This window comes from Rhinatrema bivittatum, chromosome 7 (assembly GCF_901001135.1).
Source record: "Rhinatrema bivittatum chromosome 7, aRhiBiv1.1, whole genome shotgun sequence".
Taxonomy (NCBI): Eukaryota; Metazoa; Chordata; class Amphibia; order Gymnophiona; family Rhinatrematidae; genus Rhinatrema; species Rhinatrema bivittatum.
This window is the reverse complement of record NC_042621.1, coordinates 115,646,558-115,667,940: the sequence shown is the minus strand read 5'-3', so window position 1 is coordinate 115,667,940 and position 21,383 is coordinate 115,646,558. Positions and strand designations below refer to the sequence as shown.

Below are 21,383 nucleotides of genomic sequence, written 5' to 3'. Positions count from 1 at the left end.
AAATAGCACACCTAAATTCTTTATACAAATTAATATTGCCAATATGCTAAAGGCCCATTAGAAACGAGCCTACTACTATTGTGTATATGAATACAGGCACACTGTTTCAATCAGTCTGTAGGAAACAAAGTCCAACATATTTTTTATTTCATTTTCTAATGCAATTAAAGATCACTTACCTAGAACACTATGAGAGCCTCACAACACTGCCCATTTTTCGATGTTTCTACGTCTGGGGAATCGTCTGTCACAGTTCTACCTGCTATGCAGCCTCACTGCCAGCAGAGGTCAGCAGTAAGCCTCACTCATAACTCCCCTAGCCAACTCTTTGCTTATCACCTGACGCGGCAGCTCCGGCTCTACTTAACCTAGCCTGTCCATTCTCTCGGTGCCTCTTCATTGAGTCACCTCTGCTCCTTGACCTGGCCATCCTTGTCTTGCTATTCCACCTTGCCTTGTGTCCTACCCAGGCTTTCTGCCTTGCCTTGTGTCCTACCCAAGCTTTCTGCCTTGCCTTGCGGCCTACCTTGGCCTCCTGCCTTGCTCTATGGTGTTCCAGGCTAACTTGCATTGTTGTGGGCCCTTTCAGACCTCCTGGCCTTGCTCTGTGGCCTTTCAGACCCACCTGCCATGCTCAGTAAACTTTCCTACCTTTGCCAGGATTGTGCCCTGTTTGGGCTTTCTTGTTTTCTGTTGCTTGTCTAGTTCAGTCCTTGTCTAGTTCTGTCCTTGTCTTGCCCTGCCTAGTCCAGTCCCTTGAATGCTTTTCCCAGGCTTTGCCCTTGCCTTTGGTCCAAGCCTGCCTTTGGTCCAAGCCTACCTTTGGTCCAAGCCTACCTTTGATTTCAGTCTTTTTCCAGCCCTGCAGGTACCTAGTTCCAGCTCCCAGTCTGCTCCTAGTTCCAGCTCCCAATCTGTACCTGTATCCATCCCCTATTCTGGATTGCTTTGCTTTTTGGACATTCTAATACTAACCATTAAAAGCTTGATACCAGAAAACAAGACAGTGTAAAGAAGAAAAATTAGGCTTTCCAGCTGGTTCCAGGTTCCCTTGACAGGGTTGAGCCAGTCCTTGGCTTACCCTATTGTATGCAGGGATTTGTCTTACTTTTCATATGGCATGCAACAGGGAAATCAAGTCCCAGCATGCAGTGGGGTAAATCCAAGACTGAATCAACTCTGTCAAGCGAATCTGGTGTCAGTTGGTAACTAATGAAAAAACAAGAACAGCATTGCTAATAGAAGTATCTGCACTAAGTAACTATTCTGTAACCAGATAGTAAGAGACAAAAGATGAAGTACCAAGTAATAAAATCATGGACTAGAAAAATGTGACAGAAAGATATAAAAATATTCCCTTTTGTTTTTGGTGCCATTAGCCTCTTTAAAAAGAGCTCTGAAACACAGCTTGATATATTGCTTGCAAGTATTACACCTTACAAACTACAAAAGGAAGTTCTTTGGCACAATGCAAGTATTAAGAGAAGCACTAGCAGTAAAATTTGAGAGATTGAGATTGTACCTAATACATCTTAGTTTAAGCATGGATTTGTTCTTGTCATTTTATGTGTAGAACACACAGATTTGGAGACACTGATCTTGGAGAAAAGGAGATTTGAAGCAGTCTTCATGTTGAATTACTTTTTAGGAATCTGTTTAACCTGTATCCCTTCCAAGATTTATTTATTTATTTATTTTTAATTTTTATATACCGACATTTTTACATCCGATGTAAATCATACCGGTTTACATTAAACAGAATAGCAGGAAATACATTTCCATAGTCTAATACAATGAACATTTCTAATTAAAATTGTTAATAAGCGAAAAGAAAAGGTAAAGAATTGGAATAAAGGTTAAATAACAGAAAAATATAAAAGGGTTTTTTTTTTTGGTTTTTTTTTTTTTAGAAGCACAAGGGTTGCAAGAAGGGTGCTCAAAGGGGAGAGCCCCTTTGTCGCGCCCCTTTGGCACGCGGCGCCTGATGGTGAGGCGCTCTTCAACCGTCGCCGGAGCTCCCAGTGACGTCAGGGGGGGCGTGGTCACACATCGCGTCACAGTCATTCATTTCCCTCACCTCCTGCTGTTAGTTCCATATCTTTTTTCCCCCTGCCATTCAGTTTGATGTTCAGTTCTCGCGGGGGCCCAGGATAGAGGGTGGCCTCCCCGCTCGCCGGCGCCTGATGGTGAGGCGCTCTTCAACCGTCGCTGGAGCTCCCAGTGACGTCAGGGGGGGCGTGGTCACACATCGCGTCACAGTCATTCATTTCCCTCACCTCCTGCTGTTAGTTCCATATCTTTTTTCCCCCTGCCATTCAGTTTGATGTTCAGTTCTCGCGGGGGCCCAGGATAGAGGGTGGCCTCCCCGCTCGCCGGCGCCTGATGGTGAGGCGCTCTTCAACCGTCGCTGGAGCTCCCAGTGACGTCGGGGGGGGGGCGTGGTCACACATCGCATCACAGTCATTCATTTCCCTCACCTCCTGCTGTTTCTGTGCATACTTTCTTTTCCGTTTGTTGTGATATGTCCTTCCTTTTCTGGCCTATAGATCCTGAATCCATTTCTATACCAGCAATTGCTCCATGATGGCACTGCTGAGAATAGTATGCTAGTAGGTTGCACTGGGTTCCTCCTAATTGTATTTATCATGGTTTTAGTTACTGAAGAGGGAGCAGAAAGCTGTGTCTGCTTGCCAGCAAGTTTCCAAAATGTTTGAATAGCCCTGAGGTTGCTGCTGATGGAGCCTATAGTAAGCTAAATCTGATCCAAGATGTACATGTTGCTCTCTTTAAATCTGCAGTGCCAAAGCAAATAAAAGGCACCTTTGTGTTCAGAGATGGATTGATCATAGAGGGAGCTCAGTGATCAAAGGCACAAGGCAGCACAAAGCATATAGTCATGGAGGAGCTATTGCTCCAATCCTCAGCTTGTATAGAAATTTGTGTAGAAAAAGTGGTACTTGCTAAACTTTCAGTTTTCTTAGATAAAACAATCCTAATCTGACTTCCATAGAGGGTTCAACTCTGAATCCACTTTGACTGCACTACTTGCTGAAATAATCCTAAACATATGTAATGGACCCTCCAGTCTAATTACTGGTATGGCCTTGGGTAATTCCTGGTTCAGTTAATGCAGTATAGGATAGTGGTTAAGGGGAGGTACCACCCCTTGAGGGTGCTAGAATGGCCATCTCCTTTGTAAGGTTTTATAAGCAGCTCTCTCCTGGAAGCTTCAGGGGCAGTGTGAGTTACTTTTGAAGTTATTTGGAGGTATTGGGAGCCTTTTCCTGTGTTGATTTTTGGGCCTTCTCTTAGGACTTGAGCAAACCCTATTTGGAGTCTGGAAGCAGGTCGGGAACTGCCCTGCTTTTTTCTGAGGGCAAGCAGGGTGGTAGTCCTTACACATGGTGACACCATCAGATCCAGCCCTGATGCAGAAAACATGTCAAAATTTCTAGAACTTTTACTAGGCACACTGAGCATGCCCTATACCGCATATCCATGCAGGGCCCCTCTCCAGTCTCTCTTTTTCTGTGGAACTGTAAGCTTCGCGGTGTGAGTGAGCTCACTTTGACTGTTTTTTGGCTTTGTGGAAAACATTTTCTTCTCGAGGTTTTTTCTGTGTTATTCTGTCGCTGGGTCCTTCTCGTTGCCTTCCCATAGTGCTCCTAGTCGGGGTTTTCAGTGAATCTGGTGAATTTCCTTTCATGGGTGATACCCATGGTGGCAGTGCAGTGGTGCTCGCCAGCCATCAATGTCCTGCTTCCATCGTTTTCAGTTCGTGCCCCTTTTGTTTTGTCTGACATGACCACGTCTGGGTTTCGGTGATGCACCCAGTGCTCGAGGACCATGGCCATCACTGATCTGCATGAGATATGTGTTCTCTGCCTAGGGGCATCGCATGATGTCAGGGGTTCCTGCTTATTCTCTCAGATGATCCTGAAGGGACTTCGCATTCAACTTGACAAAATGGAGTAGCTCTTCAGGTCGAAGAATTCTGAGCCATTGGGATAATAGGCATCGAAGGACCAAGGAGCTGCATCAATGGACACTGAGCCATCGACATGAGCAGGACTGTCAGTTCCATTGATGCCGAGCTGCTTGTTCCAGATTGGATCCCTTCGATCAGGGATTTGCCTGGGGTGAAAGAAAATAAGGAAAATCAACTAACTGTGCGTAAAGAACCATTTGAGACCATTTAGGACACCCATTAGACATCCAGCTTTAGGGAGAGAGGTTAGTGACTGTGCAGAGACTGATTTTTTTTTTTTTTTTTTTTACTTTTTTACCGTTTTTGAAAGGGGATTTCTGTCCAACCAAAGGATTCCCTGCCCACCCGGGAACTCCACTTAGTCAAGACCTGGAGAATGGTTGTTCCCCTATCCCTGGAACTGAAACACCTGTACAGATAGAAAGAGAGAACAAAATAGAAAATTTGTGGTACTGAGGATTAAGTTTATTGTGCCATATTTCATCTGATTTTCCATTAATAGAAACATTTAATTTTGGACACTAAACCAGTGGCTCCAGTTTATTTCTTTGGCACATCCAGCACACACAGTGAGGACAAGTAGCCCTCTCCCAGGTACAAGGAAAGCCACTCTGGGCCCTGAAAGTTAAATTTCCCCCCATCAGCAAATGATCCAGACCCTGGGAAAAGAGATTTGGTTCCAGCCTTGAAGAGACAATTTGTTTTATGGCCCCCATCAAAGTGCAGTTCACACCTGGGGATGGGGTTGCACATAGAGAAGGGAAAAGATCTGCTTGTCTTTTTTTGACATGAGCTCATCTTTTGATACTATGGACCATTACTTATTGATTGAAATCAGTACTTGTAACTCCCTGCTTAGCTTGTTCAAATCATTTCTTAGAAGCAGAGCTTACTAGGTCAGCTGGAACTCATACTAGTTTCACTTGTGGTGTCTGTTCTGTCACCCATGCACTTTAACTTTCAACTCACCCCACTGGCCACTTTAATCTAAAGCCTAGGATTTTGCAGTTTTTTTTTGTTTGTATTTATTTATTTATTTATTTATTTATTTTTGCAACGATGATATCCATATTAAATCTCCAGTCTCTTTGTTTAAATTTAATGAGTGCCTAACACAAATTGCCAACTGTCTTTGTTCATCCAAGCTAAAAGTGAACCCAGAAAAATCTGAAACTATGTGGTTTGCCAGGAACATAGACCCACAGAGCTTCCCTTCTCCTTTGTTGGATGGTTCACCAATACAGCTTAAGGAAATTGCTCCTCATGTAGAGTCTGTGGTCCTAGGCAGTTTCCACCATGCTGCCTGGTCAAACAGTTCTCTTGCTTCAGTCATGAGCCTCAGTAGTACGGTGAAATGTATTGATCTCTTGGTTTTGGTCTGCCTTAGGGTCTTTTCCCCTATACCTGCATTATAGAATGTTGGGAATTATTAGAAAGGGAATGGTCAATAAAATGGAAAATGTCATAATGCCTCTGTATCGCTCCATGGTGAGACCGCACCTTGAATACTGTGTACAATTCTGGTCGCCGCATCTCAAAAAAGATATAATTGCAATGGAGAAGGTACAGGGAAGGGCTACCAAAATGATAAGGGGAATAGAGCAGCTCCCCTATGAAGAAAGACTAAAGAGGTTAGGATTTTTCAGCTTGGAGAAGAGACGGCTGAGGGAGGGATATGATAGAGGTGTTTAAAATCATGAGAGGTCTAGAACGGGTAGATGTGAATCGGTTATTTATTCTTTCAGATAATAGAAAGACTAGGGGGCACTCCATGAAGTTAGCGTGTGGCACATTTAAAACTAATCAGAGAAAGTTCTTTTTCACTCAACGCACAATTAAACTCTGGAATTTGTTGCCAGAGAATGTGGTTAGTGCAGTTAGTATAGCTGTGTTTAAAAAAGAATTGGATAAGTTCTTGGAGGAGAAGTCCATTACCTGCTATTAATTGAGTTGACTTAGAAAATAGCCACTGCTATTACTAGCAACGTTAACATGGGATAGACTTAGTTTTTGGGCACTTGCCAGGTTCTTGTGGCCTGGATTGGCCACTGTTGGAAACAGGATGCTGGGCTTGATGGACCCTTGGTCTGACCCAGAATGGCATGTTCTTATGTTCTTAGGTACCTTTTTGTTGATGTAACTTTCATCTCTTCTTTCCACATGTCCAAAACACACCAATTTTCTTTCCTTCATCATCTCTGTAATCTCAGCCACCTTCCGTCTTTTGCTAATGTTTTCGTTCTTGACCTTATCACTTTGAGTCACCCCAAGGATTCAGCGTAGCATCCTCATCTTTGTCACATCCATTGCTTGTTTTTCTTTTTATCTCATGCACCAACATTCTACTCTGTAGACTAATACTGGTCTTATTACCATCTTGTATGCGTTTTCTTTTTTAAAATGTAACCCATTTTATTGAGGTCATGAAAAAGAGAGAGAGAAGTTCTTATATTATACAGGAAAACAAGGTTATTTAAGGCATTATAAATAGTATAGACATTGCTTAAAAACATACCATAATCAGACTCTGGTTACAATGGAAAATACAGTTTCCACTTATGACAAGATCCCGCTTTTTACAGGTGATTCTAAAAGGAAAGAGAAAACTAGAATCCACTAAAAATATCTTCTAAGTGGGTAGGGTATGTTATAATTAGCAGAAGAATCTTTAAACCTCAAGAATGGGGCCACGCTTTAAGAAATATGGAATATTTACCATTTTTCTCATAGGTTAGTTTTTCTAAATTAGTACTTGCCAAATTCTTTGTTGCCAGTTGATTATTAGGGGAGTTTTAGGGTTTTTCCAGTGTGCTGCAACTGTGCTCTGATCTATTAATAAATGAATGATATATTTCCTCAATTTAGTATGCCTTTCCTTTTAACCAGGCTGGGATTCCCTCATCACAGGTAATGCCACGCACCTATCTCCACTTCAGACATTCTGGCAGATTGTAGCCCCATTAGAGTAGTGATTCAGCCTGGCCCATGCCAAGATAAAGGAGGAGGGTTGGTATTGGGGGACAAATATAATTGCCAAATCATTACTGTCCTTAGTTTACTTAAAAAGAAATATAGAAGCATTGCTAGTTTTGCTTTGGAGATAAATAGTGGAGGAAGTATGCAGCAGAACCAACTGCTTCATCCTTTTGTGCTGAGGAAGGGGACTCAATAACCTACAAAGATCTTTTTTTTTTTTTTTTCATTTGTTTGGACATGTTTGTAATATGTTAATAAACCACTAAATATAACACAGCCTATATCAGTAAGCAGTGAATAATATTGACAAAAAATCCTACCAACCAGTTTCTTCCTTATCTATATTTAAATTGTACAATCACAACCATACTTCTGAAACAATAAGAGACCACCATAGCTGGAACCAGTTGAGGCTGAACTTCATTCTTTCAGCTTATATTGGTGTCAGTATAATCATAGGTCTATCACAATTTTTTTTTTATTTTTATCAATGCAATAAAACAGTACCTTTCTTGTGAATCTTATATCCTCACTTCAGCAGTACAAAAATTCTTAATGGGACATACTTTAGTGGTATAAAATGAATTTATTTGCTGACTGTTGTAGGATTTTTTGTTGATAACACATGTTAATAATGTTTCCTTCATTCAAGACACATTACATTTCATTTGTCTTGGTTTATGTTGGTAAATGCTTCTGCCACTCCTTACTAGAATTCTCACATTTCATATTACTGTTAAGAGCATTATCTTAACTGTTTTTGCCTAGTATGGAATCTAGGCTGTCAGTTGATGTTCCATATTTTTGTTTTGCACTTTTCTTAGGTATCCAAGATATTTTGGAAGATAATTCTTGCTGGATTAAGCACTTTTTCAGCCCAGTAACCAACATGTCCTGTTGAATGAGAAAGGCGCTTGAATGGCAGGTCATGACAGTGACTCTAAAATCACAAAGAACTGATGGGCACCTCGTTCTCCAGTGACTGAGCAACATTGAGAAAAAAAAAAGATGGTACAACTTTCATCCCAGCCCATCCCTATTTTATTGGCAGCATTATACATATTATCAATTTCTGTATACAAAATACTTGTTAAATCAAGCTAGACTACTGGGAACACGTGTTCTGAACAAGATGTCTTGTATGCCTTTCATAGAAAGAAAGTTTAATTTTGCACAGTATTTTAATAAAATTACATTCTTAAGTGTATCTTCCTAAAACTTGCATACATAGTCGCATGCTTATTTTTTTGTCTTTTCCCCTCCCTTTTGTTTTTCTGTGCCCGGAGTTTACAGTGGGAGGTGAAACACGCAGGTCTTGGCAGAACACCACAAAACCAGCACAGTAATTAAGTGACGTAACCCTCTAATTTTTTTTTTTTTTTTTTTAACATAAAGGTTCCTAGCACGGCTGGGAATTCAGTTAAGCAGAGAGAAGAGGCAGCAGCTCTGCGAAGACTCATCTAGACTTATCAGAAAGTTTTTGTTTTAAACATACTTTCCAGCCATGTTTCGGCGTGCCCTGCATGAATCTTTAAACTTGCCTTTTATTACCACTCAACAGTTTAACTGAGGGGCAACACAAGCAGTGGTGCTGGTGTTTGAAAGGCTTTGTTTTGGCATTGTTTTTGCTTGTCTGCTCTTTCACTGTTTGGATTTCTCCCATCACTGTTGGAGGATTATAAACAGATTTAAAAGACCTTTTTGCTGCCTATGGATTCTGCCTGGACTTACTTGTGCAATTAAATTATCTCTACATCCGTTGGAACTCACAGCTTTTTGTTACACTGGAGTAAATATTTTATTTTTATTAAAGGATGCAATGGAAGATTGGTCATACTTTTTAAAGATTGGATTCTTTCCCTTTGCACTTTCTAGTCTGTTTAAAATGCATCTTTTTTCCTCTTGAATTAGCTTAATTATAACCCACTGTCTTTCCCCACTCCCCTATGCTCTGTTGGATATGAAGACATAGCTTTTGATCTACAGTTGTCCGAGGACAAGGTGATATTTTTGTTTGAATTTTGGATTAATAGGGGTTGATCCAAGTGCAGAGAGGTCTCTACATTACTTTTTCCAACAGCGGGCACCTGCTGAGAAAGATTATTCACTGAAATCAGGTCCTCTACATTTGACACGGAATGTGAAAATGTCTTGGAAGAGAAACTATTTTTCTGTGGGACGAGGTGGTGTACAGGGAATGTTTATGCCTCGCAGTTCCACCTCCATAGCACCCAGTAAAGGCCTCATCAATGAGCCAGGACAGAACAGTTGCTTCCTTAACAGTGCACTGCAGGTAAGATTATTGACTTGTATCTTTCAGTTCATATCACTATTATGCTCTTTAGAATTTTTCCCTCTTTGCATTCTGCACTTTGACTTTTGAGAGAGATGGATGGACAACTCTTTTAAGGGGACAAAATACATGGTATTCGTTTCTGAAACTATATAATCCTGAGGACTGCACTGAGAGATTTGTTGTCATTTCCACTTGGTTTGAGAATGAGTCCTTAGACAAAATGCAATTGTAAAAATATGAGAAACTATCAACTTCTAAAATGTTGAGATCTTTTATGCCTTGGGAGATGAAGTTGTCAAAAGAAATCTGTAAAGCTAAACCAAGTATATTTAGAGCCACTGAAGTGAATTGCTGGTAAGAGAGAGAAACTGGCTGTTTAGGGCACATTGTAAGAAACAGATTTTTATTGTTATTATTATTATTATTAGTATTTAAAACATTTATGTACTGGTTCCCTGGTTTTTAAAAAGTCACCCAAAGCAGCATACAACATCCCAATTAGATTTAAAAAACCCCTAAACCAGTGAAAATTAACCTAGTGCAAAGGAGATCAAAGGATCGCTCATGTCCGGTTCTAATGAAATTTGAGAGCAATAAATCCCAACTTAAAATGAATGAGATCCCACGGACACTGTGTCCATTAGTTTTGGTAATTCTAGATGATGTAAACATGACACCTGACCTCATTTACTATACAAAACTGTTTTGGATCAGGAAAACATCTTGATTTAGGTGGCATATTTGCTATGTCACAAATGTATCCTCCAAATTTCTGTTAAATTGTTTGAGACTACAACTATGTCACATTGGCAAAACCCCTCAGGACTCCCTAATTTTACTGGTAATATAGAAAAAGTAGGCAAATGGCCAGATTTAATATAGATATGAGAAGAGTAATGTTCTTTGAATATAAGAATAGACAAATACAACATACTTTGAAATTATAAGTGCCTGCTTACACTAACCAAGAAAAAGATCTGAGTATATTACTTATAGTAATTAGGGATGTGAATCGTTTTTTGACGATTTAAAATATCGTCCGATATTTTTTAAATCGTCAAAAATTGTTAAAGAGTGCGATACAATAGAAATTCCCCCGATTTATCGTGAAAAATCGTTAATCGGGTTTGTGTCCACTAACGGGAGTTATTTGTTGGGGGGGGGGGGGGGTGGCGGGAAAACTGGCACACCAAAACAACCCCTAAACCCACCCCGACCCTTTAAAACTAATCCCTTACCTTCCCCCACCCTCGCGACCCCCCCCAAAAAAACATTTTAAAATTACCTGGTGGTCCAGTGGGGGCGCCGGGAGCGATCTCCCACTCTCGGGCCATAGGCTGTGCTAATAAAAATGGCGCCGATGGGCCTTTGCCCTTACCATGTGACAGGGTATCCGTGCCATTGGCCGGCCCCTGTCACATGCTCCTACCATGTGACAGGGGCCGACCAATGGCACGGCCCCTGATCCCTTACCTTCCCCCATCCTCCCAAACCCCCCCAAAATGTTTTAAAATCACCTGGTGGTCCAGTGGAAGCCCTGGGACTGATCGCCCGCTCTCGGGCCGGCCCCTGTTTATTAGCACAGCCGACGGCCCGGGAGCGGGAGACCGCTCCCGGCGCCCCCACTGGACCACCAGGTAATTTTAAAATGGTTTTTGGGGGGGTTGGGAGGGTGGGGGAGGCTAAGGGGTCAGTTTTAAAGGGTCGGGGTGGGGTTTTTTTTTTTATCGGGCCATCAGCGCCATTTTTATTAGTGGCAGCCAATGGCCCGAGAGCGGGAGATCACTCCCGGCGCCCCCACTGGACCACCAGGTAATTTTAAAACGTTTTTGGGGGAGTTGGGAGGGTGGGGGAGGCTAAGGGGGTCAGTTTTAAAGGGTCAGGGTGGGTTTTTTGTTTATCGGATCGGGCGCAGCTGATAAACAAAAAACCAATCGGGCCGGACGATAAAAATTATAAAATTTGAATCGGAACCGGAACCGAACCGATTCCGGTTCCAATTCACATCTCTAATAGTAATTACTTATTTACTTTATAGCATTCTTCCCAGTGCAACTTAAAGCAATTTACTACATAAATAAAAATAATTTGATACAGAGTAAATGATAGCGATATGATAAAACCTGAGAAAATCTGGTACAAAGATTAGCTTGCTTAAAGACGATGAGCTTTGAGTGAAAGACTGTGAAGGATCCAATCCTTTGGACATCAGAAGGGAGTTTGTTCCAGTGAAAGGGTGGTAGCATGGGAAAAACTCATGCAATTTTATTTTTTATTTATTTATTTTCCTCATATTTGATCTCTCATCTTCTATCTGGAGAGCCCCACAGCAAGGTATAAACAATTTCAGAATTGAATTTAAATGCAAGAGGTAACTTGTTTGGTTCATGAGCAGTGCCAGCTGGTCAGATTAGGTAAACCTTACCCTGTTAAAGTTTAATACAAATTCCAGTTCCCTAATCATTTATTTGGTGTTTATACGTTTACTTTTCTGTTATACAGAAACTTTGCTTTGGAAATCTTTCTATATCTTTTTGGGTGTCAAGTGACATTTTAATTTTTCGTTTTGGATCGCGGTCACCACTAAACCAGACCCGTGGCTTCCCAGACCTCCATAGAGGGTTTTCTGCTCCGCGGGGCAGGAGAAGTGGCAACGAAACAGCAGCGAGAAAAAAAGGTACCCGGCAAGCCGGGGAATCCAAAATGACCGATGGCCTCCGAGTCCGCAAACTTCCGCAATAAGTAACAATCACAGAGGGCTGGTCAAGGAAGTCACAGCGGCAGTAGTGAAGGCACTTGGGAGATTTTTGGAACTGTCACAACAGATTGCCTTTGGAAATGAAATGCAGACCATTAAAAAGCAAGTGGAAGATACACAAAAAAGAGTTTCTGAGGTAGAAGACGAAGCACAGGCCCTGCAGCACAAACAAACCGCAATGGAAAAATAAGTGCAAAGCCCTAGAGCAAAAGGCAGATGACCTGGAAAACAGGGCTAGACGAAATAATCTTCTCTTTGTGGGCTTTGCAGAATCCTACAAAGACAGAGAAAAGTTCATTCTCTGTTGGAAGGATGGCTATTGCTGGAACTGGGCCTTAGCCACCTAGAGGGAAGTTGCCTTGTGGAACGCGTGCACCATCTAGGTGCAAGGAGCCAAGACCATATGAGATGAAGAGTCATAATAGCAAGATTTCTCAATTTTGCGCACTAATCCGCAATACTACAAGCTTACAGGAAGAAATCCGCTTTGTTATATGAAGGGAAAAAGATTTTAATTTTCCAGGATTATTCCACTATTGTCTCACAGAGGAGGAAGGAATTCTCTCAAATCTGCACAGAGCTCCATAACTGTCACATTCAAATTTAACCTACAATATCCAGCTCGATTAAGAGTGGAACATAATGGAGCTTGGAAACCTTTGAAACAGCAGCCAGTGCACAGACCTACCTAACCTCTCTTACTGCCTAATGAAGAGGATCTGCCATATTAAAGGGCCTTATGACTCAGTAAAGGGAGGCGAGGAGGCACAAGGAAGACCTAACAAGAGAATCCGGTTCAAAAGGAACAATAATTATGGGTTCATTTTGATAAAATTAATCATTTTTTCTATTGAATTATATGAAGGTTTGCAAGGTTGGTTTGCTTTTTCTGGAAATGAAAAGGTTTATGGTTAACTTGGGGGGGGAGGGGGGAGCACTGGTACGGGATTAAAGTGGCTCTCAAATCTCCAGCTAGCCTGGGGATAAGTGAGAGGAAAGGGATGAGACTTGGAAGGGGAGGTTTGGGAGGGAAGGGGGGGGGGGGGGAGAAATCTTAAGGGAGGTTAAGGCACAGGACATAGACCAATGGCAGACATGGTGGATAAGTGAAGGCGATGAAGGGACAGACAATGTTAACCCTAACACTGGTCCCCTAGGCTGGGGGGGGGGGACCAGGGTAAATAAGGAAACGAATAGTGGAAATGTTTTAGTTTATAAGGGGATACTGCTACCTAATGGGTGACACATTAAGAATTCTATCTTGGAATATAGCGGGATTGGGATCGCCGGTAAAAAGGTCCAAAATGTTGACCTCGCTTAAGAGGCATAAAGCCCACATAGTATGTCTGCAAGAGATACACTTAGATTTAAAACTAACTAAAGGTTGGGTAGACCAGATATTCTTTTCTCCAGAGGCCAACCGGAAAGGTGGAATTGCTATACTATTAGGCATAGTCTTTGAGCATGTGGCTACCCTAAAAGATGATAATGGCCACTATGTACCATATTTTTCGCTCCATAAGACACACCTAGGATTCAGAGCAGGAAAATAAAAAAAAAAAAAATAATAATGGTGTGCTAAATCGGTTCTGTTCCTGGGCATCTGTGCATCTTATGGAGCAAATTAGGGGAGGGCATAAAATTGTTTTTGGTCCCCATTTCATTTTTGGGTCTGGGGAGGGCCATTTCTGCCCTCTCCCCGGATCAGAAAACATTTACCATTCTCTTTGTCGGGGGGAAAAAAAACAAACAAAAAATCCCATCCCAACCCTTTAAAGTTAATTAACTACAACCCCCCACCCTCCTGACCCCCCCCAAGACTTGCCAAAAGTCCTTGGTGGTCCAGCGGGGGTGCGGGAGTGATCTCCCGCACTCGGGCCGTCGGCTGCCAGTATTCAAAATGGCGCCGATAGCCTTTGCCCTTACTATGTCACAGGGGCTACCGGTGCCATTGGTCGGCCCCTGTCACATAGTAGGAGCAATGGATGGCCCACAAGATGGCGCCAGCTCCTACCATGTGACAGGGGCCAACCAATGGCACCGGTAGCCCCTGTGACCTATAGCATGTGTGGACAGAAACTGAATTAAATCCGTAAAGAATTGATGCGAGTATGTATTTGGTGCATAAACACTGCCAATGGTTACCGGCTTACCAAAGAGTTTTCCCTTTATAATTACTGTATTTCTCGCTCTATAGGACGCACTTTTTAAAATGTCTGTGCGTTTTAAGCATTTTATGTATTTTAAGCATTTTATGTAAGATCAAGCATTCCCTGAGAGCTAAAAACAAGAAGAAGCATTTTATGTATTTTAAGCATTTTATGTAAGATCAAGCATTCCCTGAGAGCTAAAAACAAGAAGAACAACACCTATCATGTCTGACGGCACAGATACAATGTTTATATTGCTTCAGTTATATGTTTCATGTTTGGGTTACTAAGCTGGTCCTAGTTGTTTCATAATAGATTGCATTATGATAGATTATCCGTTCACTATATTCAATATGTTCCTTGTAAATCGCCTCCCCGGCGTTAGTTACCTTTGTTAAATGTGAACCGGAGTGATATGTATTGTATACAGGAACTTCCGGTATATAAAAACCATAAATAAATAAATAAATAAATAAATAAATAAATCACACTTTTAAAGTACAATAAGTCTCTGAAAATATTACACCAGGCCTTAAGACACCAATACATCTCCTAATAGGAAAACGGACCAAGTCAGGCTGCTATAAGAGTCCCACACAGAAACTACACGCCAGCAGAAAACCTCACCTGAATCACGTGCTGACCCTCACCTAACATAGAATAAAGAGACCAAAACGCATAACTAGAAGCATGCAGAAAAAAACTGAATTGGAAACTGCAACAAGCCAGAGTCTCTGTATGCAGTGTAACAAAGGAAAAAAGAAACATCACCCATCCTTATAAAACAAATCAAGAAATATAAAATCATCAGCAGTAAAACTGTACTAACAAAAAGAACATATTTCGAAACAGCTGATGAGTGGAATATCCAATAATTAAAAACTCATATAAAAAATTTCCAGATACCAACCAAATGTTTCAAAATAGCAGACACAAAGACCCAGTAATGAAAAATAATAAGGATACAAAAAAGTTTTTGCTCTGCATACTTGGGAACGTTTGATATCCAGGTGTCCTGAGATTGTTCTGAATTAGCAGGAGGAGGGGTGGTTTGCTTGGAACTTTCTCCTCTCTGTCACATACCAGCGCTCTCTCTCACACTGGCTCTCAATTACACACCTATACAAACATGCTCTCAGTCACTCACATATACACATGCTTTTTCTCTCTCACTTATATAGGCTCTTAATTACACATTTATACACATGCTGTCTATCTTTTCACGCTTACACACACACAGGCTTTCAATCACATAAATACATGCTGTCTTTTTCTCTCACACACAGACTCTCATTCACATGCTTACAAACATGTCCTCTCTTTCTCTCATTTACACACAGGCTCTCAATCACATACTCACATGCTCAATCACCTAAACCAGCTCTCAATCACACACAGACACACATGCTCTCTCTTACTTATACCCATAGGCTCTTAATCATACATACACATGATTTCTCTCACACACAAAGGATCTCAATCATACACACATACTCTTTCACACAAACAGGTTTTCAATCACAAACTTACACATACAGATTCCCAATCGTAAACTTATATTCATGCTCTCTCTCTCACAGGCAGGCTCTCAATCACAGACATACTCTCTTTCACATATACAGGCTCTCAATCATTCACATACATGCAATCTCTCACTCACACACACAGGATCTCAAACACACATGCTTGCTCGCTCATTCACTCTCTCTCTCCCCCACCCCCACCCCGGGAACTCGTGGCAGCAGCAGCTTCCTCCCAACGCTAACCTCCTTCATTTTCAGCCCTCGCGGAGGAGGAGTCCCATCGGCCGCGGTTGAAGCTCTTCTTTATTTGCCTCCGAGCCGCGCTGCACAGTCTTCTTTTCGTCGGACCGACGCTGACCACACTAGTGTGGTCTCTTCTTCCCGCGCACGCACCCGATGCTCACCACTTCCGCTTCCGGGCCGCGGGGGGGGGGGGGGGGGGGAAGAAGAGAGCATGCCGGTGCCGCCGACTCCAGCTATTCTGCCATGTTCCGCCCGGGCTGACAGCATTTTAAGCCCAGGCGGAGGAGGACTGGGGAGCAGCTGGGTCAGTGGGGGACTGGAAAGTGTGGCGACACACTGATTTAATAGATTTGTCTGCGAGCCAGATGCAGCCATCAAAAGAGCCATATCTGGCTCGCGAGCCATGGGTTCCCGACCCCTGCTATAGGTCCTATATTTTCGTCAGGGGATTTTAATTGTGTAGCAGACCCTTTAATTGATCGTCAAACAAAAGCCCACTCACCGAGATTAGGACTTAGAAAGGGTATCCCCTATCTTTGTAAACAATTACAGTTATCGGATATATGGAGAGTAATGCACCCCGAAGAGAGAGATTTCACACACACAGCGAGAGCGCATGACTCTGTCACGGATTGATTATATTTTGGCCAGCACAGAGAGGTTTTTTTTCTTGTACCAAAAGGCTGAAATTGGACCCGCAGAATCTTCTGACCATGCCATGCTGTGGGTAGATGTTCAGTGGAGAGCTATGGGAATTAAGAACCTACACTGGAGGATTACTTCTCACCTTATATGTGGGATGTAGAGTTTCAAATGTTTCTTAAAACCAAATGGAAGGAATACGAAGACCATAACTACCCTCACAAATCAAATCCACTGCTATTCTGGGAGGCTGGGAAGGCAGTTCTACGAGGGGACATCACAGCCTATCTGATTCGGAAAAATAAGATTATTTAATAAACTGATTATAGATGTGGAGAGGGAATTCCAAAAATCCAAGGCTCATTTGATAGCCTCTCCATCTGTCTCAAATAAAAAACAATATAGAGACTCACTATTCCAGTTAAATTGACTGTTGCATTAAAAAACTAAGAATACTTTGCTATATATTTCACGCAGACTATATAGTTTTGGGAATAAGGCCGGCAAATTATTAGCTAATTTAGTTAAAACTAAAAGGGGGTACAATTATATAGAGATGTTGAACGGACCTGATGGGGTTAAGCACTCCTCCGCAGAGGATATCTGTTGCATATTTCGCATTTTTTATTCCCAACTATACTCAGAAGATTCCAAGGATAACACTGGGGAAATGGAGGAAGCCTTTTTTCAGGGATTAGACCTCACACAGGTGACCGCTCAACAATTAGATGGGCTAAATAGGTCTTTCACCATATCTGAAATTTTGGAGGGAATTAAATCCAGCCCACTGCATAAGGCTCTCGGGCCAGATGGGTTTAATGTGAATTTTTATAAAATACTGAGATGCCAAAAAGGCATATTTAACAGTGCTCCCTAAAGGAGGCAAAGATCCCACTCTGCCGTCCTCATACAGGCCCATTTCGCTTTTAAACTTTGATTTAAAATTATTTGCAAAGATTTTAGCAAATGGGCTGAAGGTGGTTCTGCTGGATCTGATTTCCCCAAACCAAGTAGGTTATGTGCCTGGGAGGGCAGCAAGCAAACATATAATACAACTATGTGGTAATGTAATCTCAGCCATACTCCTGCACTGGTCGTGGGATTTGATGCTGAGAAAACATTCAACCATGTGGCTTGGTGTTATTCATTTTCAGTGCTGAGTAGATATGGTTCTCATGGAGAGGTGGTGAAAAATATCTCCCTACTGTACCAAAAACCCTGTTCAGTGATTTTAGCTAATGGGGGCATGTCTCAAGATTTCAAACTACAAAGGGTACAAAACAAGGCTGCCTACTCTCTCCACTGTTATATATTCTCACGTTAGATCCATTGTTACAGAAGATAGCAAACTCACCAACTATAGCGGGATTTGATATAAAGGGAGAATAGAGATGTGAATCGGAACCAGAATCGGAATCGGTTCAGATTTCAGTTCCGATTCACATCTCTACGGGAGAATCCTTTAAAATAGCTGCGTTCGCAGATGATATTTTAGTTTATTGACTGACCCAGTCTCCTCTTTGCAACAGGTTATTGTTTTACAAAATCAGTTTGGACAGTTTTCGGGACTTAAAATCAATAAGGATAAATCAGAGGTTTTAGATGTAATAGGGAGTCTGAAAAGCCACTGGCCAGGACCCTTTCCCCTAAGGTGGGTAGAGACAGAAATGAGATACTTAGGTATTAATATCCCTGTAGAGATTATGAAAATATACGACAGTAATATACTCCCACTATTACAAAAGACCAAGGGGAGATTACGGGAATGGCATTACGGGAATCTGCCCTCTCTTTGGGAGGGCAGATTCAATTATTCAAAAAGATAGAATTACCCCGATGGTTATTCATCTTCCAAATGTTACCGATTACCTTAAACAGATACATGTACTAGAGCTGGACAGAGTGCTCCGAGGCATTTTGTGGAGCAATAAACAAGCTAGATTAGCTTTTTCCAAATTGCAATTGCCTTGCGAAGCAGGAGGATTGAATTGTCCAAACCTGCAGATGTATAATTTAGCGTATTTATTGAGGCATGTATATGACTGGATATGGGGTTTTGAGATATTTTCTCCTCGTCCCTTTTTACAGGCTTGGCGTTACCCAGTACAAGTGGGAAATTTACTACAGGTACCGGACCATCTCCTCCCTCGGGAAATTCAAAATAACCCGATAATAGGAACCTGTAGGCAAGCCTGGAAATTGCGCTGCACTAAGCTAAAGATCCCTTGGACTGTATCTCCCATACTAACCATAATGAGGCATCCTGGTTTTACCCCAGGTTTAACTAATGTGGTCTTCCAACATTGGGTCTGACTCATTTACATCAGTTTATACAGGAAGAAAATGGACAAGTACGTAACTTTCAGGATCTCCAAAGTTCATACTCGTTATCATGTAACGAGTTCTCTGCGTATCGAAAGATGAGATGAGTAAAGATTCTGTGCTATGTCCTTTCCTAAAACCATGCTGATTATTATGTAGGATATTATTGCCTTCAATGTATTCAGAAACTTGGTATAATGCAACTGATTCTATGATTTTGGCTATAGAAGGGTAGTATAGTGACTGGATGTGCAGCGGATGCTACTTCAGTATTTGTAGGTTAGTAATGCTTTTTGTCGCTCAAATCATCTGTTTGTCCTCTTCAGTGGACTGAAGAAAGGGGACAAAGCCTCTAAGGCAACCATATCTCATTGGCTTAGGGAAGCCATTTGTTCGGCTTACATTTGTAAGAGATGAAAAATTCCTTTCGGTTTGTGGGTGCATTCCACTAGGGTGCAAGCTGCTTCCTGGGCTGAGTGTCAACTTCTGTCGCCACAGGAAATTTGTAGGGCAGCAGTATGGTCCTCAATTCATACCTTTACCAGGCATTATCATCTGGTTGTCAGGGCACAGGATGAGCCATCCTTTTGGGAGAGTGTCCTGTGCACAGGTCTTTCGGGGGCCTGCCCGGTTTAGGTGTGCTTGGGTACATCCCACTGGTCTGGACTTATCTGGGTATCTTCAGGAAAGGAAAATTGGTTCTTACCTGCTAATTTTCGTACCTGTAATACCACAGATCAGTCCAGAGGCCCTCCCATTTGATGCCAAAAGTGATTTTCTGCCAAGTTTTGCTGCTTAGTACAGAAGTTTTCTGTTTAATAAAGAATTTTTCTCTTCGAGGGCAGTTATGGGATTCACTTCCCTGTCTTGTTTCGTTCTTGACGAACAAGGTTTATAGTAAAGGGATATCCACCCTTTAGTTCCCTATGTCTGTGTGAAGGGATTCCTAAGTATCTTGGCTTGGGTACAGGTCAATACTGAGGTCCTGCAGGTGGCACTCTCAGTTAAGTAGTAGTGCCTCAAAGTTTTGTTCTCTGACTCCATATGTGTTATGGCTTTGAGGTGTTTGAGTGGTTCTTGGGTACCTCGGAGATGGTCACTCCCATGGGGAGGAGCCCCGTGAGGAGCCGCAGTACTAGGTTAGACTCTATACATGCAGACACAGAGAATTCGTGTTTATTATACAGCTTGGCAGTACTGCCCAGGGGTGGCAGCAGTGAGGTAATCCAGTAGAGTAGTCCAGGTGTCCTCGGCAGAGGAGACCCGTCCCACACTCCAATGATGGTAGGCTGCGCTGGGTAGAAGAGAGAGTCCCAGATGTAGACTTGCAGTGCTGAAGCTGGAGGTGAGACAAGCTGACAAGGTTAGTTTTCTCACTGACTAGATAGCTGTATTTGTTGAAGATCCTGGCAGGCAGAAGTAGTTGGATTGCAGGCACCAAGGCAGGGAGAGCAGGCCCTCGAGGAGCGAGTACCCGGTATCCCAGATAGGCACCTGAAGGAAAGCATAGGGCCCCCGAGGAGCTGATACCCAGGTTAGAGGTGAATGGCCCTGGAAGGCAGAGAGAACTTCTAGCGGCAGCAAGGAAGCGGCAGAGTAGCTTAGACCGGAGGCAATCCAATCCTTGCTAACTCAGTTTGTTAGCAAACGAAGGGCAGGCTAAATACCCGGATGGCGTGATGTCACTCGGAGGGGCCGCCTCCTAGGTTCCCGCCATGACGTGGATAAAGACGTGGGTGGCGTGCGCGCGCACCCTAGGAGACCTCAGGAGAAACATGGCGAACACCGTCGCTGTAGCCGTTCCGGGAACGCTGGAGAGAGGGGCATGATGACGCGGCAGCAGCCATCTTCCCAAGGCTTGTGAAGAGAGAAGGAAGAAAGGTGAGGCACAGAGGTCGAAGCCATCTGAGACCGACGGACGCAACAATATGCTGGAAGGGATGAGTAACCCACTGGTTTGGACTGATCCATGGTATTATAGGAACAAACATTAGCAGGTAAGAACCAATTTTCCTTTTCCTGGATGTAATGTTGGGCACTCTCCCATATTCACAGTAACTGTGAGTACAGTATTGGTGGAGAAGTTCCTGGTGGAGAAGTTCATAAACTGTTATTAGTCATGTTGACTTAGGGAATAGCCACTAATTATTGTCTGCATTAGTAGCATGGGATATGTTTAATATTTTGGTACTTGCCAGGTACTTTTATCCTGGATTGGTTACTGTTGGAAACTGGATCCTGAACTTGATGGGCCTTTGTTCTGACCCAGTATGGTAACTTCTTATGGAGGATAGCTAAGAAGAAATCACTGTGCTCTGAAGAAAACATTGCTGCCCATCTCAGGTTCATCAAGAAAGCATCTGCATGACCCACAAGATTTCTAGAATAATGTTCTTGGGACAGATGAGTCAAGTGAATCTTTTGATTACAATAACAAATATTGTGTTTGGCAAAAATCAAACATTGCCTCTCAAAGTAAGAACCT

At 42.4% G+C, this 21,383-nt stretch overlaps 1 protein-coding gene across 14 annotated transcripts in view; it reads left to right on the top strand.

Moving 5' to 3' along the window:
- USP54 (ubiquitin specific peptidase 54) overlaps positions 1-21,383 on the top strand; it is a 533,711-nt gene that overhangs the window by 198,345 nt on the left and 313,983 nt on the right. For 12 of the 14 annotated variants that reach the window (XM_029608960.1, XM_029608959.1, XM_029608952.1 and 9 more), the window contains 2 exons: positions 7,789-7,975; positions 8,360-9,257. In XM_029608960.1, coding sequence (XP_029464820.1) covers positions 9,214-9,257 — 44 coding nt within the window. In that variant the 5' untranslated portion in view covers positions 7,789-7,975; positions 8,360-9,213. Of the gene's footprint in view, positions 1-7,788; positions 7,976-8,359; positions 9,258-21,383 lie in introns of those variants that run through there. The other 2 variants (XM_029608954.1, XM_029608964.1) reach the window with 2 other exon arrangements.